General features: G+C 37.0%; 1 protein-coding gene across 2 annotated transcripts in view; it reads left to right on the forward strand.

Moving 5' to 3' along the window:
- The first annotated feature begins 3,757 nt into the window (after positions 1 to 3,757).
- The window catches only part of MARCHF5 (membrane associated ring-CH-type finger 5), a 32,067-nt gene continuing 8,150 nt past the window's right edge, over positions 3,758 to 27,674 (forward strand). The window contains exons 1-2 of one of the 2 annotated variants that reach the window (XM_062580591.1): positions 3,758 to 4,065; positions 22,165 to 22,367. In XM_062580591.1, the coding sequence (XP_062436575.1) occupies positions 4,022 to 4,065; positions 22,165 to 22,367 (247 nt within the window). In that variant the 5' untranslated portion in view covers positions 3,758 to 4,021. The remainder of the gene's footprint in view (positions 4,066 to 22,164; positions 22,368 to 27,674) is intronic. The other variant, XM_062580590.1, reaches the window with a different exon arrangement.

A 27,674-nucleotide genomic window follows, 5' to 3' on the forward strand; every position in this document is an offset into this window, starting at 1 on the left:
TTCCAGCACTCTCAGTGTTGTCACATGAAAAGATTTGTATCAAGGAACTGTTACTTCATTATTCAGCATCTTGCTCAGGCCTTGCTGAAATGATCAGGTAAACATTTAATATTATTTCCATATATATTCTTATATATTAATTATATATAAATATTGATATATATATATAGATTTCTCATCAACTTATTAAACTTAAATCCAAGTTTGTTACCAAACAATTTAGTATTTTAAAAGATGACCTGTCAACTTATAAATCCGACAGCCAAATTTAGGGCTAAGTTTACTAAACACTAATAGCTTATATTATTTTTGATGTTTTTCATCAAGTACTGTACTTGCCTTCTAATAGAAAGTTTTATTTAATTCAAAATAGTTGCTATCTCCTGTTAGTGTCTGTGAGGCTGCGCTCAGTCTAATCTCAGTCAGTGGCAATCATTTTTCTTCACTTACATTGGCAAAAAGGGAGTCTGTTCCCAGGATAGCTGTATCTAATTAGGTTGAAAAGCAGCTACTGCCAGGGGATGACAAGAAAGGACAGAGTGAGACAATGCAACGAACATCTCCGAGACAGAAAGAAGAAAGAGGAATCTATTAGGGAATAATATAGGAAGCAATAATTTAAAAAATGCACAAGTAGCAAGAGACAACCTGAGCTTTACAGTGGAAATTGGCTATGCAAAGCAGGAAGCATAAAGAATAAAAAAGTGTAAGGAAAGGGAAGAGAAAAAGGGAAGGGGAATGAATTGAAGGAGAAGATTGTTGGGGAGAATAAAGCAAGCATTTGAGTAGAGCAGCTGCATATCTGATCTTGGTAGGGGAAAGAGATGAGGATGGAATGACAACTCCTGCTCTGTCAGGCAATGAGGAGACTTCTCTCAAAATGTAGAAACAGTTGCTTATGTATATATTCTTACATCACACTAATTTTGCAATGAGCAAAAAAATCGAGAATGCATACCCTCAGCTGTGCAACAAACCCTGGAGCAATATGGAAGCATAAATCACCTTTTAGATTTCAAGATTTTAAAGCTATTTATGGGATGCTTTGAGGTCCGATTTTTTAATACCTGATGTTTGCAAAAAATACAATGTACAAGCCTGCCACGTGTTTACCGTTTGACCTGATGTTCAAGTTTTGTCCAGTCTTGTCAGTCAGTGGTCAGTACTAAAGCAAAGGAGCCTTCTTTCTCACAGATGATTCTTCAGCCTTATATAGTAGCCAAGAAATCCTGGGTTCTGGTTACATTTCCTTGGGTAAGTATTGTTCACTGCCATTATTACTGATCATGACCTCATAGCTTTATCCTAAATGGCAGGCAACTAATGCATCCTTCCCACCTCCAAACAGAAATATGGAAATTACACAAATCATATAACCCTAGTAATAAAACCAGCTTCCCTGGTTTATGTCTAGTTTGTAACATTTGAAGATATATATATAAACCCTACATATTTGGCTAATTTGTCTGATCAGTGCTCTGGTCAACAGCCAATGCACTTATTCCAGACCAAGATTAGAAACCAGGAACTCTGATAGCTAATATCCCTCTTCTATTTCATAAACAGCTGTATGACTAATTCGCAAAGTGTGTACTGGGTTCTCTTCCGTGTAGTCATCCATGTATGGTGTACCAGGCCACTGCAGCCCAATACTTCTCAGCAGTGCAAGCAAAATCGAATTTCACTGTCACCAAAAAAAAATACCAAATACATTTTCTAGTACGTCAGTTGACGCCATCTTCCTTCCTCCTTCTATATGTACTTCCCAAAAAAATACATTGAGATCTGTGAAATTACTCCAGCATTCCTATCTATGATACCTAGCAATTAAAAACCAAAAAACAATGCCTCCCACACCCACTCTACAGATACAGCACAGCTTAAAAGTCCAAATCAGGGTGTGAAAAGAGAAATGGAAAATAAGATATGGAAAAGATAAGGTCAGACACAGAATAACGGTAGCGGCTTAAAATAATGTATATAAACCCATGTCTAATGCATTCTTAGTTGAGGGACTCCAACTGTGTAACCAACTTTTACATTTACATTATTCCATAATATGACAATGTTGCAATACTTTGCTTTTTTAACATCTGTTTTTACAACACTTCTCTCTCCCCACAGACTCTCAGTGATTTTAACACCTATTTTACAATAATACCTCTCTCCCACAGACTCTCATAGTGATTTTAATGGTCGTTTTTACACCACCTTCCTCTCCCCACAGACTCCGAGAGTGATTTTTTCATAGCTAAGGCATCTGTGTTGGAGAATTCAGGATATTCATAAAAATCACCTTCCTATTTTACCTTACCTATACAGCCATGTATACCTACCAAGCAAATGCTACTCGTCTCAACCAAGAACAGACAGATGTTGATGCAGTTACCTGTTCGGGGGGGTGGGTCGGAAAAATAACCACCTTGCACACTAATTACAGTATAACCAGGTTATAACTCTCAAAAAATATCAGAGACTCATTACGTGTAACAAAACTCATTACAAAACCTAGTTATTAAAAAAAATATGCATACAAGTAATATAACCTGAAAAGGAAAGGCCACAGTCAATCTTTACTAACTAAGCTTCCCAAGAATTTGGAATGTCTTAACTGTCCGTGGAAAGTCTGACATCACCCTTTGCTTGGGGAACATGACATAATGCAGAACCTTTACATACAAGCAAATCAGTTAAACTTGGACCAAGAAGAGTGGAAGAGAGACATTGTGTGCCCATAGTGGAGATGGAGGAACAAAACTTTTCTCCAGGCACCATCTGCCTCTTTGCTTGCTAAATGCTTTTCAGATTCGAAGTCTCCAGTTTCTTAGACTGTGATGTGGTATATCAACTTCAGACCCTGTGACAGATTTTAAAGCACTTTAGAAGTTTTGTCTCCCCCCTGCTCCTTCCCTCCCCATCATGAAGCCCCCATACAAACTAAAATAACGAGTTACGGCTACCACTATCCTGCACCTCACCCCGCTTGCTCCCAGAGGGGCTCCAGCCTTCCCCAGGTGCCGAGGGCCACGTACAGGGGGGTGTTTTACCTCGCCACTGCCAACAAACCCGCAGAAACGGGTTCGTTTCCCTCCCACTGCGCCAACCACCGCCCTCCTCGGCAGCGAGCCGGGGGCACCCGGCACCTGCAGGAATCCCTCGGCCCCCGGGGCTGCTCCGAGGAGCCGCCGCCGCCTGCACCTGCCCGAGTGGCCGGGGAGCGGCGGGGCGGCTCCCGCCCCGCGGGAGGCGGGCGGCGAGCGGCCCTACCCCGGCCACCGCCTCCTCCCTCCGCGCGCGAGGAGGGGCGAGCGGCCGTTGCGCGGCCGCCCCTCACGCGCGGGGGGTGGGGCCGCGCAGGGCAACGGTCGCGCCGCGAGGAGGCGGGCGGAGGCGCGCGGGGCGCTTCCCTCGCCGCCGCGGGAGCGGAGCCAGGGCGACCGTCCCCTTTCCTTTCCCTTCCCGTACCTGCCTCGCGCGCGCGGCGCCGGCAGCGACTACTCAGTGGCGGCAGCGAGGAGACGCATAGGGAGGGCCGGGGGCCGCGATAGCAGGCGAGGAAAAAGGGGGCGGGGGGCGCGCCCCGGGGGACCTTTAAGTCTCCCGGAGGCGCCAGGACTACATTTCCCAGCGTGCTGCGGGCGCCGCGGCGTGTGCCTGGCGCAGGCGCACGGGGCGGGCTGCGAGGCGGCGCGGCCGCCGCTTGGCTTTTACCTCACAGAGGAGTCACCGCCTCCCCTCGCGGCGGCGGCGGCGGCGGCCCCGGCGAGAGCGGCTGCGCGCAGCGCCGTCGCCTTCCCTCTCGTCCCGTCCCGTCCCGTCCCGTCCCGTCCGGGCGGCCGCCGCCCCGCACGCCTCGTCCCCGCCTGCCGAGGGAGGGGCGGCCGCGCTGCCCTGCCCCCGCTCCCTCGGCGCCGCCCCCCCCCCATCCCCCTCGCCCGCCCGCCCTTGCCGTCGCCAGGCTCCGGCCCGCGGCGAGGCCCGCTCCTCCCCGCCGCCGCGGAAGCGCGGCCTGGCGGTAGCCATGTCCGAGGAGACGGGCCTGGCCCTGCCGCAGACCATGGACAGGTACGGGGCCGGGCCGGGCCCAGCGGGGACGGAGCTCCGGCGGGGGTGTGCTTCGAGGCGCCGCCGCCTCGGGCCGCGGCCGTTGGCGGGCGCCCGAGGCGCGGTGGCGGCGGGGAGGGGTCTGGGCCGGGATGCGGGGGTTGGTTTCACTTTTCCTAGGAGGCTGTGTGCTCCCGGCGAGATCCTGCGGGCGCGGGTGTGAAAGCCAGCGCAACGGAAAGCGGGCAGCGGTGCCCCGTCGCCGGTGGTGGCGCGGGTGGGAGGTGCTCGGGAGGGAGGGGGCGTGTGCGGCCTGAAGGACGGGGGAGGTCCGCAGAAGGCTGCGCAGCTCCTGCGGGTGCGCGAGGTGGTGTAGGTATGGACAGCATTGAGAAGCGCGTAGGGTAAGGCAGCAACAGAGGAGGTAAGATTACCTGGTCTTGTGTGTCCTGCTGTTGGCTTTATAGTCTTCGAGGAAAGCCTAAAAGTGTGCAGCTTAAAAAGAAAAAAAAAGGCGTAAATTCTAAGATAAACTAGTATGACTTAAATTTAGGTGAGGACTGATGTTTAGTTGATCTTAAAATATGTTTATTACACTTATTCAAACAAAGGCCTGAAGAGTGTGTGGCTCTTTCACTCTGCTCTGCTGAGGGTTGAGGATACAACCAGTGTACACTTTTATTCAGCAGTTATCCAGGAAGCCCTTAAAACCCAACCGTATAAAGAGCAGATAAGAGTTGATGGCATGTTATTGCAGGAGGTATGATATGGTATTTCAGAAGGTGCAGTCCCAACAGGAAACAAACATATGTTGATGAACTTGTCAGGTTTTCATCATAAGGAAGCAAAAACCCCGGTGTTTTTCTTCTTTCCAGGTCACCTCTAAGGAAAGAGGAATTAGTGAAATACAGACTATCATCAGGCAAGTAATGAAGATGTAAGCTATGTGAGGCAGGGGCAGAGCTGTATACAGCCTTGAAGGTGAGGATGAGAAGTCTCAGTTTGATGTAGTTGGAGGATGGAAGTGAGTTGGGGAGGAAGGAAGGAGAGAAAGTGGATTGTCTACATTTTAGAAAAAGTGGAGTAGCATGAGGATTTAGATTATAATCTGGATTGATGCCTGTCAAGGAGGACAGCATTCAGCAGACTATAAATGTCTTTGCAAGAAGTAACAAGAAAGAGGTGGATTTTGGTGATACTATCAGGGAAGTATTCAGTTTGGCATATATCTTGTGAATGTAGGGAATAAAGGGAGTAGAAGGGAATAAAGTGAGAGAAGGATGGTAGTGTTGTTTTGTAGGAAGTAATAAAAATAATAATAATAAAAAAAAGATAAAAAAAAATCCTGAAAAAGATCAGGAAGAGTGCTGCAGAATGAACTTCTCTGCAACTAAAATTTTCATCTTTCTTCTGAAGTTTGTATTCTTGGTGATACACATTTTCTGTTTTCAAGAGGCCTGGGAAATCGTGATGTTCTGAGTGGATGTCCCACTGTTCATGACTGTGGAATGATATCATGAAGTCATAGTTTAGCCTGTTGGAAACTACCTGTGAGGTAGTATGCTTAATGTATTGTAAACTGCAAATTGATGCAATTTGGTTGATGCTATTTGATAGAATAGAAGCCTTTTTCTGGTGCTTACTGTGGTTTATGCTTACATGGGACTGTGACATGCAGAAGGCTGCAAAAACCTAAAACTTGCTATGATATTTTTGAAACTTTTTGACTTTACACTTAAAAGTGTCTCTTTTTTGCTTTTTTCCTATCATTGGAGAGGTTCTAGAGCATTGCCTATACTAGAAAAAGTATTGTTATTGACCATGTTGCAACAAGTTGTATTAAAAATTATTAAAACTAAGTGGTGTGTGGGAAGTAGTTAAAAAAACAATGTCATGAAAGACTTAGAATGAATAGTTAGTAAAAAAGGGAAACTACTTAAAGAGGCCAAACCAGTTTACTGTTCTTAGACTTAATGGATGTGTGATTAGTATTAATCCTTTCTTTAAGTTCTGTAAAACTGCAGGTGCATATACCTGCAGTTCAAAGATATTTTTTAGTAAACTTAGAATAACAGTGTTGATAATGTGCAACAGTTGGAAATCATGCCTGACTTCCTGGGCAATAAGAACAGCCGGGGCAGGGGGCGGGGCGAGAGAGAGTGTTAAGTAAGAGTTTTAAGCATGAAGGAAGGTATGAAAGCTGTAGTCTTTCTTTTCATATAACAACTCATTGAGCTAAGTTTAAGAGACTTTAGCAGCAGTAGTGTGGGAAGCAGTAAACAGACTGATAAGAAGAAGCCAACTATTAAGGATTTGAATTTAATTCAAAATGCGGTACAATGCCAGTAGAAGGATTTTAGAGAACTGAGAACTCTAAAAGTAGTCAGTGCAAATTTTTTTTTCCTGTTACCTTTTTGGGTTTATTGGAGAGGAATTACATTAGAAGAAAGCAATTTTCATTCATTTGGTATTTCGGAAGATCACACATAACTGCTTTCAGGATGTGCTTAGTGATCATCAAGATAAACCTTTAGTATTTTCCATTAAAGGACATAGCCTATGGATGGATCCTCTGTAGGGCTACTGAGAGGTTTGTAGTGCCTCTGTCTCCATCCTGTTACCTTTATTGCTAATGAAAGGTAGCGTTTTTCAGTAGGAAAAAATACACAGAAGTTTTTACTGGTAAATCAGATTCAGATCTCTCAGTGAAGGATGCACAAAACAGCTTTTCAGTGAGTAAGAAGACTTTTTTCTTTCCTTTTTTTTCCTTTTTTTTTTAAAAAAAACAAGAGTTAAGTCATTAGAGGGAAAAAATAAGATTTCATTTCCTTTTCCAGTACCGAGGTGGTAACGTTGGATGGTGATACACTGTTGTATCAAGAGCAAGGTTTTGCTGCAGATTTGAATGTAGGCAGAGTTTTGTATGCAAGAGTTGGAGCTCTTGTAGCAAATTCTTTATTTATTTGTGGGAGAGAACATCTGGCTGCTTTTATTGACTCTTAGATTGTACGTGTGTGTTATTTTTTAAAAAATAAAGTAAATTGCTTTCAATTTGGATTTCTTTAGTGTAAGGAGTATCTTGATAGCATTTCAAAATTGTTGCCTAGGATTCATCTTTGTTTCACATGACTTGTGCTCCCTCTTCCTTTATTTTTACTGCACAATTTCAGTCTGGAAGTAAACAACACCTTATTAATAAAAGGGTAAAAAGCTGATAAGGTGGGCCTGTCAAAAGAACTGAGTTTTTATTGCTTGAAAGATCTAGCTAATAATTTTATAGTTATCTGAAAGATTGGCTACAGGATAAATACCAGAGCCATGAGAAATAGACATGACCATCAAGTTGCACCACTTTCTGGAGTTCTTTTTTCGCAGTATTTGATTATCATCATTCTTTCTGGCTTCAAAACTGATTTCCATCCCTCTATTACTTTCTCTTCTAGCTCATATTTTAAATAATGGGCTAAGATAATACCCTTAAAACACTGGACTATTCTGCATGTAAAATTCTTTGGCAAAAGACTGTATTCCTGAATAGTGCATGCACTTGAAGGCAGTGTTTTTTGGTCTGTATAAAAAGTGAGCTCTTAGTATTTTATTTCTTTTATTCCTAGGGGTTTAATACATAAATTACAGAATGACAGAAATTTCCATTAATACTTTATATTATTTGGCAAAATGTTTTTGTATATTGTTAATCAGTATAAACATGACTTTTGTCACTTACTTGTCAAATGCAATTTGACTTTCCTATTTTCATAGTCATATTTTGAGCAGAAATAATGCTTACATTCGGGATTTTGGGCTATGTCTTATCAGTTCGTTGGTTTTTTTTTTTTTTTTTTTTTTTTTTTTTTTTTTTAACGGCTACATTTTATCATTTTGGTATTTTATAGTTCTCTGTAATTGCCTGCAGGTTATTGCCAGGGCATCAGTTGGCTATGATCCTGTACCACTAAACCTTCTTACAGAACACTTGAGTTGGGAATTGCCAGAGCTGCTGTTTGTTTTTGTTTTCCATATTTGTTTTGATAACCATTAATCTTTATGATGCTCTGCAGACTTTTTTTGTGTTTTGGTTGAGCTGTTGCTTTTTGAAGTGACAGCATTTGAAAAGTTCATGTCTAATAATGTTCTTAAGACAGTGTCAAGACCATTCTGTCAACCTTCAGTTGCATTTAACTGTGAATGCTACATATTGATATAAAACCTAGTCAATGTAAATTTTTGATTAATACAATAATATCTTGGAATTTTTTTTTAAAGATCATTACATTTATGACATATGTCATCTGATTGTCTCTTATTTATTTTTGTGGTGGAAATGGTCAATTTGCTGTCTTCCAGAAATGAAAACATAACCACATACCAGCTTTTCCCTTTTCATTGGCTATTTCTGCCTTAATTTGGTCTGAACAGAAACACTAAAATGTACTCATATTTTTAAGCTTTAGTTTCTTGACTTCAGTGGGATTATTTGTGGTTTGCCCTTGCAATTTGTATTCACATCCACAGAGGATGGACTGTGCTGAGTTTATTTCTGCTAGAAAGGAAATGAGCTTCCACTGCAACTGACAGGAGATTGAAACTGATACAGGGAGGAAACAAGCAAGATTATCCCCATTTTGGACAAGATTTCTTTTGGGGCAGGCAAATTATTGCTAATGTATGTTCTTGGTACTCTCCATTCTTGCTGCTGTTTCAACTTCTCTACCAGTTGATTTGTATCTTACTTAGAGAAATCTCATATACAAAATACATTGTGATATTGATTATTTAATAATAAAAAGTCATATTTGATGAAACTATCCATATATGTCTTAAAAAGCGAGGACACAACTGGTTATATGCTTTACATAGACCAGCCTTGAAGTGATACTGAGGTTTTTATTTGTTTGTTTATTTTGTGAAATTGACACAAACCCTTTTATAGTCTTATTTTCAAGTTTTTATCTGCAACATATCACAGAATGGATTTGAGGAATGAAAATTCCAAAAAATCATTGCTGTATTAAGAGGTTGACTCTTTCATTATTGCTTCAACCCATGTATGTCCCTTGTTATTCAAATTCTCTTTACACCAAAAGTTCTGGATAGATCTGAGCTCTTCATGTGGCTTATTGGTAAAGATGATTGATAAAGACTGCTAGGAGACCTGGAGAATGCCTGTTGCCCATCTGTTGTATAAAATTATTGGTATGATATTTTTAAAATGTCTTAACTTTTTGACTGTCATATGCATTATATGCATAATGTAATATACATTATATTTCTCTTTGACATCAGCTCTGATATGCTTGGGAACAAACTTACATGCTTTAAATTTAATTGCTGCTTAACTGTTAACTTCCAGCTGTAGACAGTGGACAGTTGGCCCTCTGTGTAAGTGTGAGGAAGCTCCTGAGAGACTATCTTTAATGTTTTACGTATGTCAGCAAGGTATTCAAGTATTATTCAAGTACTGTATATGCTTTACATAAAAACACCATACTGTTTATTGAAAATTTCTTTATAAAAGTGCTCAGACTTCTGTATTAGTGCTCAGCTGTGATTGTTTCCTTTGGCATGGTATCTCACAGTGCTTGCCAAAGGTCAGATTTTTGACAATTAATGTAAATGTCTTTAATAATCTGAAAATTACATATCATAATTTACAAGAAAAGATCCGTTACAAGGTTTGAGGGTTAATTTTGGAAGAGACGAGTGAATTTAGTTTTTTTTCTTCTATATAAATGAGATTAAAGTAGTGAATATGCCATCTTAAGACTTGTTTCCTTGGTGCTTCTGACATCTTAACATACTTGAAATCTTACTCTGCTGCAGGCTATGTGGGAAGTTCCTTGTTGTATGCAAGTGATATAACTTTTCCAGCAGCAGAACTAGGTGAATACAATTTTATCATAGATAAAACTGTCTTTTAGCAATTAAGAAACAAACTATTTTAAAACTAATTATTATTTCTTCATCAGCTTTCTGGAAAAAAAGATTAGACCCTTTGTTTTAAAGCTGTAATGCATCTTACATAGCTTTCTGACCACTCGCTTTTATATTTCTCCTGTTATAAGTGGGTTCTCCTGGGATTTGAATACTTTCTTTGGAAGTGGATATTTTGTATTGGACTAAAATGTCCCAACATAAGTCAGCCTTCTGTGAAGGATATAATTTCAGAAAGCCATGTGCTGAATGCTTGTGATTGTTCTACTGGTGAATCATGCAGAATCCCTTCTACTGAGTGCAGAGGAGAGTTACTTAATGCTATAATCAGACATCTTCGGGTTCTGTTCACATTTGTATGGACTGCAGCCTTCCTAACTTTCATTGCTTTCTGAATGTGGGTGGTTGTTTTTGTTGCTCTTTAGCTATTAATGGCCTAACATTATCTTTTCTTGGCATTTAAAAAAAGCTTTAAAAATTGAAACTTCTTACATTATGTATTTTGATATATCTCAGATTGTTTGGTTCTTAGTTAAGAAAATACCAGGATAGAAGATGACTGGCTTCTGTAGAGCTTTTTTTTTGTTTTGTTTTGTTTTGCTCTCTCCTACTTTTGTAATAAAAATTTTGTAATAAAAATAATGATTACAAACTGAGAATGGAAGATAGTTGAATACTTGAAGAATACTTCAAGCGTACTTGAAAAATAGTATCTATTCAAAGCAATTTACTTCCTGCCAGTTCCTACAGCTTTAGGACTGCTCTTCCTATTTTTCTCCTCTTCCTTGGAAGAACATAACAGACAAGTTACCCTGTATGGTCAGTTTAACCATAAAACTCAGTAGGTATATGTACAAAAAAAATAAACTCTTGTTTCATGGTCCTTACCCAAGTGCTAAGAATGGAATGTAAAGTAGTAGCCTTAAGTTTGGTTTCTAAGCTGGTTAAGTCAATGTTAATATATTTACTTTTAAATTTATCATGCCTAAAGATTAATTTGTGATTTTACATTACTTGTGTGATACTGAATTTGAGTTCATGTAGTGCACACTCTGTGAATGGAATTCACCTTTGCATTTCTTGGCTTTTATCTTCTGCTTGTCATAGGAGCGATTTAATGTCAAGATGGTTACAGTTTTAGATACACACAGAATAGAGCAATTTTGAGGTATGCTGCTTCTGATGTTTGTAACATCTGTCAGATACTTTGTAACATATACCACAAATACCAGTATTGGTATTTTTCTGATGCAACTCTCTTCCCTTTTCTTCCCTTCTCTTCCCTCTCAAATGCAAACTAGAATATTTTATAGTAGTTTAATGCTTGTTCAGTGGAAATTATTATTTTTTCTTTAAGATCAGCAGTTGTATTTAACAATCTAGTTTGAAGCAGCAGATTAAAAATATTTTGATACTGATCTCTGAAAACGTAAGTGTGGTTAGTGCTTGATTAAGGAAGCTAGTAAGTAAATGCTAACCTTCTGTTATCGAAAAGTAAATCCTCCGCAGGAGATACGAAGTACTTTAATGTTTGTTATCCATTGGCTTAGAATTTGAAGGAATAAAGGTTATAGTTAAATTCTTTTAAGTGAACCTAACACTTGTTTTGATTTAGGGATCATCATCCTGGTTAGCAGAGGGAGGAAATGGATATAGTTACTGATAATCAAATGACAAAGCTAATAACAGAATTCTTACGCAGCGATGAAGCAGCTGTGCCTTGGTCCTTGAGCAGCATTATGAGGGAAGCTATATGCTGTAAGCAGCATTGTTTTGGTGTCGTGGTTAGCCTTAATGCTGATTATTTTCAAATTCTGTAATTTGGAAAGCTGTTTTTGTGACACATGGTCTCCGGAACCTCTTCTGTGTATAATGAAGTTATAGCAGTATCTTAGCAGAGCATCTTAGCATCCTTTGAATCTGTTTTTACTAAGAAACAACCTCTAGTATTGTAGAGCTTCAGATCAAATTTTTCTATTGTATGCATTGATATTTTTCACGTAAACCTGCCTCTGCCCTCTATTCAACTGTCTTCATTTAGAATTATAGGAAGCGCAGCTGAGGAAGTAATTTTCTGGGCATTGTTTTTGATTGCTTTTTTTGCTAGCAACTTTTTCTGTGCACTGATGTTATAGTGTCATGTCTAACTGGAGAGGGTATTTACTGAGCTACTAAAAACAATGCTAAAAAAACAATGATTCCTGGGATCTGGGATCAGATAACACTTCTGTTATCTGGCAAGTATACTTGTGTTGGAAACCACAGAAACCATGAAGAAGCAAAGCTTAACACATGGTGAAGTGTGTGTGTGTGTGTGTCTATATATATATATATATATATATATATATATATATATATGTATGTATGTATATATAAAATATATTCCTACAGAATGATGACTAATTTAAGAATTTAGGTAATACTCTCCTTTTTATTAAATCTGGCAGTATTGGTAGAGCTAAGAATTATTATTTTAGCCTCAAGTAATAATCTCCATTCTTTAAATATCTCTTATTTGTTTGTAAATCAGGAACTCCAGCCAGCCAGAGGTGGAATGCTCTGCCTTATTAGTAGGTCATGGTATCTGTGATCGAGAGCTGCTTGTAGCCTTCTTGCCATCTGGAGTTCTTGAAGTACCTTGAACACATTAGGTGCTTTTCTTTCTTCAGCTAGGATAAGTATCTGGATATGAATTCCAGCTGATCTAGCCTCACACTTCTTTTATGTCTTGACACTATGCCACTCTGCAATTAGACATTGAGAGAAGCCAAGACTTAAAGGAATTTCTTGTTTCTCATTTTCCTCATCATTGGAGCTTTCAGACATACTTGTATACAACATTGTGAATATTACAGGCACTTTATTACTGAAACATAATTAAGATGTTTAAGAGAACATCCAAGAAAGTAATTTTAAACGCTCTCTAAAATGTAATTTGCTAGTTGTCTTATGTCCTCTGTTGCTTTCTAAATTCATGACTAGTTTTGGTCAAACACTGCTAAGGAAAAACATGCTATCTGCATTATTTTTTTTAAAAAATGAATGTTTAAGCAATTGACTTATTGCTATGGGAATTCTTCAGTCTTTGTTATGTATAGATATTATTTGTTCAGCCTTCCCTTTCAAATAAGTTCAAGCCATGTTTCAGTTTTGGAAGTAATTTGTATATGTGGGTGGGTGATGGTTTTTATTGGTTATTAGTCACATAGGTTTTGTCCTGAATCTGACTGTAAGAATCAAGTGTTGCTGCCCCCTAACTGACTCTTAGTATCTTAAATAATTTGAGTTGTATTCCAGGCTGCTAATTATCTATTAAAGATAATTAATAAAATATGTAATGTTTTAGTAATAAGGTGTTTATCGTGTATGAGCAGGAGTTTCACCTAATTTACCCTTTAAATGTTTTAGAACAGCTCTATTTTTTTCCCCCTTTAAGAAATAAACCAAATGCGTGTGACAACAAAATTCTTACATTTAAAGGCCACTACCAAGGCCCCTGAGCCTTAGTGATTTCTCAGATTTTCCTTTTGGAAAACTGAGAGAGTATGGTAATATTAAAATAAACAGTCTTTCAGAAAACTGAATTTTGAGGCCTTTACAAAAGGCCTGTGCCTGAATAACTGCTTACGACACCTTTCATTCTGAAAAAAATAAACTAACATTTGTGGGTTTACTGGTGTTTTGGAATTTTTTTGTTTTTCTTCCCCTCTTTCTCCCTTCTCCCCCCCCCACATCTGGCTTGTCTTTGACAAACTAGGAACTAAAATCCAATGAGAATTTGAAAGTGCTTGAATATATCAAATCTCAGTCTGTGAGGAATTTCTTATATGAAGAGGGGCAGAAGTAAAGGCTCCTTTTCAGAAACTCAGCAGCCATCTGGCATTACATTGGTTTTGCTAATTTGTTTTGCTTTGACAGCCCAGGGCTCTATGGGTGTGTGTGCTGAAACAAAAGTTTGTGTATGATTGAAGTGTTGGGCAATCAGGCAGATAAAGGCTGGGAAAGCTCACGGCTTTCTGGTAAATCACTATGGTTTTGTTAATGTTTTAATTTCAGATTATTGGTGCTATTAAACAGATGGGGATAGACTAGTTAGTATACTAGTATTTTACAACAAAATGGAAAAATCCTGAAACTTTTTCTTTTAACTCATAGAAAATAAAAACATGTTTTTTTCACTGATATCTCCAGCTACTTCTAATTAGCTCGTATATTTCTGTGTAACCTTAACTGAAGATTGAACAGCTTTCCCAAGTCAGCGTATGTCAGTGGAGGATGAATCACGATGACAGTTTAGAAAGGCAGACAGAGGATGTGGGTGTGCTTAGAAAAATCATCTTGAGAATAATTATTCCAGCATAAAAAGTATTATAAATCATCAGTGTTAATGATGTCATCTGTTGCAAGAGAAAATAGTAACCCAAATGCAAGTGTCTTGAAATACTATGTATTGCTATCTTTCACTTTTTGGAATATTTAATTTATCTTAAAGTACTACATCAAATTTGTAAAGTTTTTTTTTTTTTTGAGAGAGAGAGCGAGCAGATGAAAAAATTAGTGTAGTGCTTGTTCTCCACTGTTGAAGTTAGAAGGTAAATTAGGTTGTCTTTTTTCAGTGGGTACTAAAGAAGAATACTGCAGCCACATTAAAACACCTGAGAGTACTTGAAAGAACAAAATAGTTTTCGTTTGGCCAGGACATTGTTTTAATATTTCTAGTTAACAATGTGACATCTTTAATGGCCAGAATCTTTATAGGCTTTAAAAAAAAAAAAAAAAAAAAAAAGACCCAAAGCAGACTGTGTCACATTATGTCTGAACAGATTATGGATACAAAAACAGTTGGCTAATGAAAGCTGTAATTTAAACTATATATAAAATCTACTTTGTTTGGATTTTTATTTGAAATATTATTTCTAAAATCATTTTTCTAATGTCATGCTAATAGCAAGTTTAAGTCATAATACCACTTTTGAGATAGCTAAACATACAGCTAAAATCTAGCAGCAGGAACTGTGTAATCTGATTCAACTGTAGTTGTTTCTAATAATCTGTTTATCTTAAAGTGTGAGGCAAACAGAAATGCGTAATAGAATAAGCATTAAGGAAGAACTTAAATATGGAAAAATTCAAATGTTCAGAAACTTCATGCTGCTTGAGAAAAGTTAGTAGTTAGTTCACGTGACTTGCTAAACTGATCATGGCAAAAGAAGAATTAAAATGCAAGAATCTTTGTGCCAGTAACTGTGAAATTGCTACCACAATTTCACAATCCTTTTTAAGTTTGTAATAGGTTATACTACAGTGGTTTAACAAGTTAAGTGGTTGCTTTCTGTAGTATGGAAATAGAGCTTTATTCTTTAAGGTGGCTCATCTTGATAACTGGTCACAGTTATGAAATTTAACTTGAAATTTGGTGCAACAGATGAGTAGCTATATCGCAAAGCCATACAGTGGAAGAGAAGTTGAATAGAAAGACATTTAGGCTTTGTGTTAAGAATCATCTGTACAGAATTTGATGATTTGGCTTTTTTATAGCCCTAAAAATATTAATGGTGATTGTTCATTAGAACTGTGAAAATAATTATTTTAAATTTCTACTATGAATTCATTTTAACAGAACAGTAGCAGATCTAGCTTAGACATGCATGGTTCAGGACAATTATATGATACAAATATAAGAAAGCAATCTCATAAAACTTCCAAACTAGAATAGTGCTTTAAAAAGTCAGTATTAATTTGGAACAGATAACATGCATTATTGTCATACTGTTTAATTTTTCTATATCTCTGAGCAGATTAATTGCTGTAGACAGATACATCCTATTTTATTTACTTTTTAAAAAGAAATCTAAAATGTCAACTTCTTAATTAGGAACAGAATTGGACAGCTGCAGCTTCTCTAACAGAGTTCTAGCATTAGCAAGGAGGGGTATAGTAGTACATTTCTTTGGTTTTATATTTTTATTTTAAGAAGGAGTTTAAAGGAAGATCAACGTTAGTTTTTATATGCAGCCAGGAGTCTTAGATCAGCAGCTAATTTGTGTCTGATCATGCAAGATTGTGTGTGTGTGTGTACGTAGGTACCTATGCTGAACATAGCACTGCAGCCTATGAAGCTTTGTGGTGGTACAATTCAGCATAACAGATAGTGGCTGTCGATTTAATTTTATCGACAAGCTAGAAAGTTGCCGCCAGAATTCTGTGAACTGTCCTTTACCCACCTCTGCCTTTATATAGTGCAGTCAGCTCAAGTTCAAAATATTTCTCCTTAATTGGAGCTAAAGTTGAGTGTATATATCAGCATATTTTAGTTCAACTTTCAGTAACCACCAGATCTTTCTGGTACACTTTCTGTTTTTCCATGTTTTGTTTTTGTGTTTGATGACTATCTGCTGCTGCCTTTTAGTCATTCATGGACTGTTATCAACAGCTTTTTTAAAAAAAAATCTAGTTTAAAGAGTGCTATCCTGTGGTTGGAGGAAGTCGGAGTCCTTATATGGATAAGTTGTGTGGCCATATGCTCACCCCAATATTAGTCTTCCCTATTTAACCTTTTCCTCGTGTTTCTGATGAGAGCACTGCCTGTATAGTCAAGTCTATTTAATGTTGTTTCCAGATTCTTATCAACTTATTTACTTGGAATTACATTATTGGTGACTGGGCAGAGCAGAATTTGGTATTGAGTCAGAAGAGCTTCAGAAAGTTCCCTTTTATGACCCTGTTTCAAGGAGACAGCACCTTCTTTTTTTTTTTTTTTTTTTTTTTTTTTTTTTTTTAGTTTAATGATCCAGGTATTCCCCAATTCATACCCTTTATCAGGAACATTAAGGCTACGCTTGCAGTCTGTTCTGACCAGAAACTGGTCCTCCAGCATAAGAAACTTTCTCCTGCAAAAATCATTCAAACTCTGGAAGAGGAAGTACTTAGCAATAGCATTTGCATTGCAGCATTTCTCTTCTTTTTGTGGGGAAAGTTTGCTCTTTTCCTATACATAAAATCCTGACCAGTTCCAAAGCAGCCAACCAAAGTTGTTATCTGCTAGATAACTCTCCTGATCTTCTGACACCCCAGTCTTTCCACTTGCACATGCTTTTATAGTGTTTAGACTATAGTTGGCAGATTTAATGGAAATTTATCATTGTATTTCATCAATATTTTATCTGTTAGCATAGACTGTGCATAAAATAATCACAGAAGCTCGTGAAGCCTTGTCCTCTTGCAAACAGTGGATTTTATGAGTTGTTCTTTTGAATAGTACTTTTTAATGGCCAGGTATTGGAATTGTTTTCAGTTCATTTCTTCCAAGATGTGCTTTCATGCTTCACTGCATTGGCTTGCCGTGCTATCATTGATATCAGTTGTACTTCCCCCCCCCCCCCCCCTTTTTCCTTCTTTTCAAATATGAAATTCAATTGCAATAAGCCAGGAAGTCAGTTACTAGTTAGTAAAATAAGGATGCTTTACTCAGATATCATCAAACTCCTGCTGCTTTGAGGGAATGCAGTGTTTATTATGTGAGTGAAATGCAGAAAAGTTTGCTTAAAACGGTATTTCTTGTATCTTACAAAGCATCTGTAATTGGAGCAAAAATGCTTCTTGGCTCATGCATGTTGAGATTTGCAGTGCTTGTGGTTATGAAGTGTTAGGTACTGCAGAAAGCAATTTTCTTCTCAGAGGGGAAATTCTCTATTTTTACTTGCAGTACATACATATGTGCCACTAAGCACTGGAAAAAAAAATCCAAGACCTTTTGCCTCATCTCTTGCAGTCCTTCAAAATAGCAGTGCTGTGCCAGTCCCATAAGTCATCTTCCCTTAAGTGTTGTGGACACAGTTTATAGAACATTAATGATTTCTGAAAACTATTTTCTAATAATAATGCATAACTAACATACTGCTTTTAAGTCGTGTTTTTTGTATTACTTACATAGTCATTTGTGTCAGCTTAAAAAACAAGCTGTGTCACGACTAATTCAGCCTCCACAAACTGGAGCAGATTTGGTTTAAATAGCATGGGTTAGATCCCGTTCCATCTCTTATCTGAGACTGTTTTGGGGAAAAAAAGTAACCTTGAGAAAAAGTTCAAGTGAATGAAAAGGAAAGCAGTTTGCCTCTAGGTGTGCCTGTTGGTACTGGAGTAGCTTACTGGGGTTTAAGAGCTATAGCTCCAAGCAGGCTTAAGAGTGTGTGGCTTCCTTAGTGATGAAGATCTTGTAATTTGGAGAAATCTGTTTTTAGGCAAGCCTTGGCTTGATACAGAGACAATTTTTTTTTTGATTAGTCATATAACATTTGGAGTATAGGATCTTTAGCATTAATACACTTCTCCATATACTTTGCTCTTAACACATGCAATCTTCTGAAAAGAGTTTATCTTTGGTAGAGAATGAAACATGCAATAAATGAGTTATTCTCAGAGCGTGAATAGAATTTTTGAGACTGGAGAGCTTTAGATGCTAGGGAGCTGAATTTAGAAGGCATTTATAATAATAAGTTCAAGGCTGGAGTAATGATATTTCCTTTTTTTTTTGTCTTTGCCAAGAAAGTGTGGAAAAATACATTATTGATTTGGCTCTGTAGAAAGTCATCAAGGAAAAAGGGTTGAGTTTCTATCAGAAACAATGCTTTGTTCTACCTTGTCAGCCTTTTCTATTTCAGGTTATCTGAGTAGCAACCCGATTCAGTAGTAGAATCAAGGTCATATTTTATTCAGTACAAGAAAATGGAAAATCTGGCAAGAGCCAAGATACTTGTTTTGAAATGGTTTTATTTAGCTCTTTCTGCTACAGCTGCTGTCAATAGAAAGAGAGAAAGCTGATGACAGAATACAAGGAATTAGCTGTTCATTATTCATGACTTGCTAAAGTACAAGTCTGTAAAGGATTTTGTTATTCTTTTCATGGATCTTTCTGGTTTTCAAATATAGTTTCCTGGCAAGAAACTGGATGGATCAATTAAAGAAAAGATGCATACTTTCTTGACTTTTTAACCTTAACCAAAAATTTGAACAGAATTTAGCCTACAGAGTATTCGTGGCCTAATTCACTAGTTAAAATTGTAATGTATCATGATTATGTTCATGCCTAAATCCCTCACTATTTGAATAGACTCTAGACTTCTTTGGGTGGCATCTGGCCTTATTGCAGCCTACAGACCTAACTAACTCTACTGTGAAGCCCTTAGGTTTTTTTTTTAAGCTAAAATTTAGAGATGTTGCAGATCTAAATAACATATGGTGCAAATGAGTGAAAGTTTACCTTTGAAGGTAACCAAAAACAAAACTGTGAATAATGAAGCACGGTAGCATTAGACTATTTGTTCTTACAGTAACTGTTTTTTTTTTCCAACATAACAAAATTTGTTAATTTTCTGTTTAGAACTTCAGTTCCTTAAGAAGTCTTTGGTCTACTGTAAGGAATGAAAGTCTGCCCTGCTTTGTAGTAATTTTACATTTTCGTGGTGGTCTTGCCATTTTCATCTGGATTCTTGCCAAACTGTCTTTTCTCCTCCTGCTTTGGAGGGTTAATGTGTCCTTTCACTTAAGACTGCAGTAAGTGCATCCAGGCAGCATGAAGGTGAAAAGAGTGCCTAACACTAGAATTCTGATTTTTTTTTTTTTTTTTTTTTTTTTTAAAGGGGGGGAGGCAGGGACAGAAAGAGCCATAGTCAGGCTTCACTTACATGTTTGTATAAAGATAAGTGGAACAAATTGCAGTTTTGATTCCAGATGTCAGTCTTCAAACTGAACAGTCATTCTGAATGCAGCTGATGCAGTTCCTGTTTCAGAGCACAAATGCTAGAAAATTTAAGTTTGTATCTACTGTCATGTACTCTGTTCTTACAACTGTGAATACAGATGTGACATTTGCTATGTCTGTTTTCTGTTCAATTCTGTTTCTCTTCCTTGAGTCTTCTCTGGAGTTTGCATCTCAAATTGTCCTTTACTTCCTAAGTATGCCATTAATAAGTTACTAAAGGCAATATTCTGCTTCTAACTTACTTTCATTAGGTTTCCACAACTTCAAATTGTAAAATTGAGTCAGTTCTTTGAAACAGTCTCGTGCAAATATTTTGTAGGCACAGTTATTCCTATAAACAAAACATTGTTAGTCTTTTTTTTCTGTAGAAACAATATTTTAGTTAACAAATCAAATGCTACCTAAAATAGTGAGATTTTAATGGGAAACTGTTAGTCAACCATGTCTTTTCATTACTCAAATTTTGTCAGGCTCAATACTGAAGCTTCCAGTTATGTATTCTTCCCTTCTCCTCCCCCCACCCCCTGCCCTGAGTTTTAGCTTAAAAAAAGAAAAGAAAAATAATCAGAACACCCCCCCAGCTGTTCACAAGTGAAATGCTGGGGGGAACATAGCAAAGTTTTAAAGGAATTATTGTAACTCTTGCTTTGGAAGTGTCTCTGGTCTGAGATTGGTTTTTTGCACTTAATTTCCTTCTAAGTTTTGCCTAGTTGCAATTTTTTATTTATTTTTAGAGGGGATGGAGGGGGAGAGGAAAGAGCTCTAGTACATACACATTTGAGTATGAATTTGTCAAGTAAGTTTTGTGACACCGTCTTCAATGAGTATGCTTGTATTTAGTTGCAGCTAAATTTCTCGCAAGAGGTAGTATATGGCAAACTGGCAGATGGGGGTTGAAGAGGACTTCTAAGCTGTAATTTCTCCTCCCAGATGATGGCAAAGATTAGAAGTGGGATGCCAAAGGGGCAGACAGAAACAGCAGATATGGAGAAGAAAGGGAGTAAGAGTGAGGAGGAGTTGAGAAACTGGAACGAGGATAAAATTTGGTTGTAGAGGAGGGCTTAAGGCATAGGAGGAAGGTTAACTGACAACAAATGCTAGAGAAGAGAGAGGAGAAGCATCATTAACCACCATAACACATTTCTACGTATAAACTACAATTGTGATCACTGATCTTGAATCTTAACATTCTTTTGTTTAGTAGAAAACTGAGAAATGCTCTGGCACTATCTGAATTACCATCTGTTAGTGGTTACACATAAGAAGCCTTTTACATATTAATAACATTGCTCAAGTTGTGAGAACAAAACTTCAGCATTAAAATAGTTCTGCAAAGCTTCATTCACTAGATGATCTCTAGAGCATATCTTGGCAGATTAGAGAGGTGTTGTTGGAATATGCTTTCATAAAGGTTTAACTATGAAATTTTTCATAAAAACATTTTAAATATACTGAAGTAGGTTAGAATTGCAAGATGATCATCATTCATTAGATTCTAGTTTAATCTGCATCACAATCTTCACAATTCAGTATGGAATCACTAATTTATTTCACTGTAAATTTAAATAATTCTTGGGCCAACATATTTGTTATTTTGCTAGTTTTGATCCATGTTTCACTTTATTTTGTAAGAAGCAAAGTCTCCAATGATCTGACCTAATCATCAGAGCAGATATCTGGGAATTCTTAGCATTTGCTCTCTTCATGCCAGATCCCATAGCCTCTGATGTTTGTATTTTCACCTTTTCTAAGGGATAATTGGGTATATAAAATTCAAACACTTTAATTTTATATCCAGATAATACTTTAGAGAGCAGAACTTACTTTCTGTAGTGTAGAACAGTAATATTCTTGAAGTACTTTGATTTAATTTTATTTATTTTAATATCAATTTCTCTAAATGAAATACTTTGAACAGAGAGGGAATGAATTAAATATCATTATTAATAATTTCAAATCAGTTTGTTCCACTGTATCATTTGTATTAACTTCTGTCATGTGAGTGGATTGGAGTTTGTTTCCCAAACAAACTCCGATGTCCTACTGGATTTTTTTTTAATTAAAAAACTTAGCAAAATACCTAGTGTAAAAGGAGATTCTGATAACACATTTAAAACTTTGTGAATTTTTCATAAGGTCAGTTATTCAGAGACTGAATGCTGTGACCTCAATGTTATTTAAATCACAAAGTTAAATTAGTAATTCAAAATATATTAAAAGCTGTTGTTTACCTGTCTATAGAATTATATTAACACAAAAACAAGATTGTAGTACAAAATACTTCTGTTTACTGTGGTTGAGAACGAATCAACAAGTATAATTCCATCTAGGTGCAGTTTTTCTAAATGTCTTCATTCGTGAAAGTTTATTTTAAATGCTTAGAAGTAGCAGCGAATATATGACTTTTTTTTTTCTTGTAATTACAGAAGCTGCTGGGTTTGTTTTGCTACTGATGAGGATGATCGGACAGCAGAGTGGGTGAGACCTTGCAGGTGCAGGGGCTCTACGAAATGGGTTCATCAGACTTGTCTACAGCGATGGGTGGATGAAAAGCAAAGAGGAAACAGTACTGCTAGAGTTGCTTGTCCTCAGTGCAATGCAGAATATTTAATAGTATTTCCAAAGCTAGGTAAGAAATGTACCACTTAAATTTTAAACAAAATATAATGAAATGTTTCTTTATATGGTTCCTACCATTTTCTCTGCTTTCTTATTGTTGAAAACGTCTCCATTCTGTTTTCCAAACAAAGAAATTTGTTTTGCGTGCATCTTGTTGCCTTGATTAGTTATATCCTAAAAATTGTTTCACTTCTTAGGTGTATTAGTAAGTCTTAAATGACTGACCTATATTTAAATTTGTGTTTAATGTGAATCTTTTTTCCTTGTTAAGCAGAGGGGGACTTTTGGCAATTGGCACATTAAAACATCTCAGAATTTTTCTGAGCCTGCAGAGAAAGAGTTATCAAAGAAAATTCAGAGGAGGGAACCTTGCTGAGCAAGGTGTTGCATTACCTTACCTGAAACCATATTTTTATTTTGCTTAGGAAGTATTCACAAGTGAATACTGTTCTATATTCAAGAGGTAAGAATATTTATATTTGGTTGTTAGGCAGTGCTCTAGCTCTGTTTGTTAAGGTGGAAAAAAAAGTTGGAGATACTCTTCCAGAATCTACTTACATGAGAAACTGAAGAGGACACTGCACAGCCCATTGCAAATATTTAAAATGGAAATGGCTGTCATTTTTCCAGTGGGGCCCCAATCCATCCATATTTTCTACAGTATGTATTGATTAGATCAAGAAAATTAAATGTTGCTGTGATTGATTGATTCTCCCTTCTTGCATATAAGATGAAATTACTACCATTCTAAGTCCTGGATAATCTTAACTATGAATTAAGCAGAAAATATCGTAAGGATGAATGGGTCAGTTTTCATTCAATACTGATGTTGTTCCTGACTCATCTTTGTATCAGTTCTATATTTTGCTCATGCTGTGAAGTTCTTACCGTAACACAACTGGAGACTTAAATTTTCATTAAAACTAAAATAGCACTTACAGTACTGTATAGCAAGTGATTACATTTTTAGGGAATTTCAAAGACTACTTCTTACAGCATGTAATTTTCTGTAATATAATGATTGAAAATACTTTGCACTGTCAGTTCTTTGGGATAGGGCTTTTGTTACTATAAGGGCTGACACAGGTGAGAGGAAATTTTATGTGGCTGCTGATGCATATTAACAGGATGGAGCACTGAGTAATGGTAAAGAAAATATGGAACAGTCAATTGGTAATACTTAAGAAAATATAAAACAGCGTGTTAACGTACTACGAAGATATTTATATAGCAATCCACAAGTCTGTTTTGTTGTAAGGATAAACTAGAGAGGAATCTTTATTTTAGATGTAAAGAAGGCTCAGGTGACAGCATTTAGTTTGCCTTTGGATAAAATTTGGTTTGATACTTGGACACATCACAATTTGAAGCTGTTTACAATTTTTACTTTTGTCTTAGGTGAAGTTATGCATTTTATTTTGGCAAAGGGCAAAAGGGGAATCAACAACCATAGTTTGGAGAAGATACATGCGAATAGATAACAACAGGCATTTTTCATTTGAGCTTGTAATTTGTGTCTTATTTTATTTTAGAGATAAAACTCCCAAATGCTAATATTCCTAGCTTCTGAGAAAGCCTAGCATTCTCGCACAGGACTCTTCAGCTTTTGTGTGCAGGCATCTCTGAATCTTTCGGTGTATTTTTCCCTTGTAACGCCTTCTGTCTCCATTTTACAGATGAGAGGAGCATAAAAATTACCAAACTTGTGCAAGTGTACTCAGGATATCTGTAAAAGAACAGGGGAATGAATTCATATCTGTCAAACCTCAATCATGAGTTCATGTCCCTTAAGGAAGTGAGACAGCCTTGTCTCTTTTGTGGTAGTTTTTAGTAACCCCAAACTGTCATATCGCAACTTGACTACAAGTTAGTCAAGGTCACATCAGGCAGAATTAGAACAATAAAATGTTTTCAAGCAATCTTGCCAATACTGTCTCTTCATGCTGCAGCAGGTGTACTTTGAAGACAGTATTAGTTGTGCCATTAAAGAAATTGAGTGCTTAAGTAGGGAGGATGAAGCAACTAACCAAGTTTCCAAGTGGTATCATGGTTCAGAAACTTATTTATATTAAGGCATTTGTACTGTATTGCTGGAACCATTTTTCTAAAAGTAGCTTCTGTGAAGGAGCACTCCCTAACACAGCTTTATTTATGATTATAGTTTTAAAGTAGTATTAACCTGACGAAATACTAACAAATGTGTTTTTAAGTAGTAATGGATTTCTTATTTAACAATTTAAGACAGCCCCTCTAGTGAAGCATGTTATCCTTTTAAAGTTACAATTCCATTTTGAATTTGATAGTGCATATTAATTTTAAGAAACTAGTAGTAACTGTGTTCTAAGTAGGTTTTCTTCTGCTCTGAGAACTTCTCTTTATTGCATAACAATATTACTGCCATTTTAAAAATAACTGTTTAAAACCTAAGGATCATTATACTTAAGAAAGGAAAGGAAGCTAAGCTTGGCAGAAAAAACTGTTTTCAAGGGCTTACCATATGAAGAATATTTTACATTTCCTTCTTTATCATGTATGTTAATTAGTGATGTTTAATTTCCTGCCTTTTCTTTAGTGCCACTTTAAAAGATAAGGCCATATTTGCTCTCCTTTCTTGTTGCTTTCTCTCTAAAAGGTAATTTAAATTTTGGTGTTGGACCTTTCTTTTTTCTATCTTCTTTCAAAATTATATGCATAATTCTGCAGCTTGCTTGCTTTAATGATTAATATTTGTAGGTGCAGTTTTTTTAGTGTTAGACTTTTTTAGTGTGTTTAGACTTCTGCTGTTGCCATATCACTTTACCAAGATGTAAAAAGCAAGCTTCAGTATTCTGAGGCCATTCAGGACACACTGAATAGTATGTGTTTTTTCTGAATCTTTCTTCACCCTCTTCAAAAGAATCTGCTAGGTTTTTCCAAAGAGTACAACTAAACAACAACTTTTTCAGTGACTGTGAGAACCCTTCAGGATGTGCAAACTACTGTGCACTTAGTACTTGCAGTTATGACCTTGGTGCTACTTTCCACTTATTGATAGATATCTCAGCTCTTTAAGTCTGGAAAGTTAAACAACTGTTACTACAGTTGAACAGCCTGTTCAAGATTTATTTATTTATTTTTATTTTATTTATTTATTTTTTTTTTGGTTAAAGTGTTCCCTCTTTGGGAACTTCTTATTTTTCATGTTTATTCAACAACAGAATGCTCAAGAATAAGTTATCTGTCTAATTAAGCTTTGTTAGTTAGTTAAACTTGCGTTGACTGGCATATTGGAAGCCAAGTGCTGGTGAGGTGTTTACCGTTTTACAAGCCACAAAGGAAGATGTTTTCGGTCCTTAAAACCAGAGCTTTTAGTGAAACAAAGAATGCATATAATACCACAAGATTGTTACCACAAAGGTAACAAATTTAAAAGACATGAATAGTAGGGTAAAAACTGGAAGTTCCAACAGGGTTGAAATAGAGATTATGTTGAACGCTATTCTGTCCAAGTTGTTTAGGGCTGCTCAGCGCAGTCTGATATATAACTTAGCCATGTTTACAACTACTTCTGTCAAGATCACATATAACTTTTTATAGATGTGTTTAAATTGTACTCCCTTCAGTTAAGGTGTTAGCAGAAATACCAATAAAAAAGCTGCAATCCTTATATAAGGTCTCTGGATGTTACCACTGTTCACACAAAATGTAAAATCTTACACTTTCCTTTTAAAAAACATTAAACAAGATTGGGGAGTACTTTGCAAGAACACTAATACTGATGAAATGCGGCAGTGAACATTAGCTGTTCTTGTTTGTTTTCACTGGCTGTCTTGAACTGACCAGAATTGGCTGTTTTGAAAGTATTCCCCCCAGAGCTGGTTTCTTGAAAGGGGAGAGTCAACTAAATCATGAAATGGGAGTTGCAATTTGGTCAGCTTGGCTGACAGAGTTAAATTTTCTGAAGACTTTGTGAATTTCAAAGCTTGATAATTGTATGCTAAATGCATAGATACTGATTCGTTTGGTCTAAATGTGATAGTTCAAATAGACAATTAATAATCTGGGGACCAGGGTGCTAAGTACATACTAGGTATTCAAGGTAGGAATTAAACTGCAGGTGATTTTTGTGTATCTGAAAAATGCCAAAAACAAGTACCTACGTTTTCAGAAAGTTAAAAGACAAAATCCTTGGAACTTAATCTTTTCAGTTCTTGGGCAAGGTCAGAACAAATTTTGAAGGATAGATTAATTGGAGGGTGGGGGAAGTGCGATACAACTCAGGATATTCTTACAAAACAGGTCATAGTACACTAATCTGGTGACTGAAATTCATATAGTGTAATTCTTGTGTGTCTGGTATATTGGAACTTTAAGTCATTTAATAATTTAATACAATCTTTTTTTTTCCCCTCCCCCTTCCTTCCTCCAGGGAAGATTAGGGAGTAGTATATACAAATTCTCACCTGGAGTGGGTAAACTGTGAGAAACCTGGAGGATTAATTACTTAAAGAAGGCTTTAGCCTGCTTTTGAGAAGAGTTTTCATTAATATTTTCATTAATGATTTTGGCAGAAAAAAAGTAGGGGAGAGCTAAGAATAACTATAAATATAAATGTATGAGTTTAAAGACAGTCTTTATGTAGTCTTTATGTATGCTTGTCTGCAGCACAATGGCAACACAAATACACCAGGAGTAGTTATCAACTGTATTTGTTTATTTTCTGACAGTGCGTGTAATAGTTTGTCCTAAGGTATTTGTTGTAAAACATTAAACAAAACTACTTCTTTTTCTGCTGATTTTTAGAAGGGTTTTGTTTGTTATTTTTTGACAAACCTGAAAGTAACAAGAACTGTGATTGTGGTAGCTTGCTTGTTCACTTTGATACATACCTTTCCAACTCTTGGACTGCTGGCTTTTGCTTTGCTAGTGCTTTGCTGTCTCTTTTAAACAAAAGATAGGATGCATGAATACCCTTGCTTGCATCTCCTCAAAGCTGGTCAATGTGTCTTAATTTGTGCAAGTCCAGGAGTTGCAGCTCTGGAAAGTGCTACTGACCATAAACAAAACAATGAAACTCTCTCACAGAAGGCTGTCAAAGGCACTAAATAATGTCAAGTTATGTTGCTTTGTTTTTGTTTTTACCCCCTCCTACAATATTTGAGAGATCGTCCTCTTAAAAATACTGAATGCAGCCTTTTCCAGTGAAAGGAATCTTTCATTTAAATGGTACTTTTTTTTTTTTTTTTTTTTTTTTTTTTTGCTGTATAGCAGAATAAAGTTCTAGGGAAAGAATTCTCTCAGATGAAAAAGCTGCTGAAGATCAGCATAATCTACATAA

This window comes from Rhea pennata, chromosome 7 (genome assembly GCF_028389875.1).
Source record: "Rhea pennata isolate bPtePen1 chromosome 7, bPtePen1.pri, whole genome shotgun sequence".
NCBI lineage: Eukaryota > Metazoa > Chordata > Aves > Rheiformes > Rheidae > Rhea > Rhea pennata.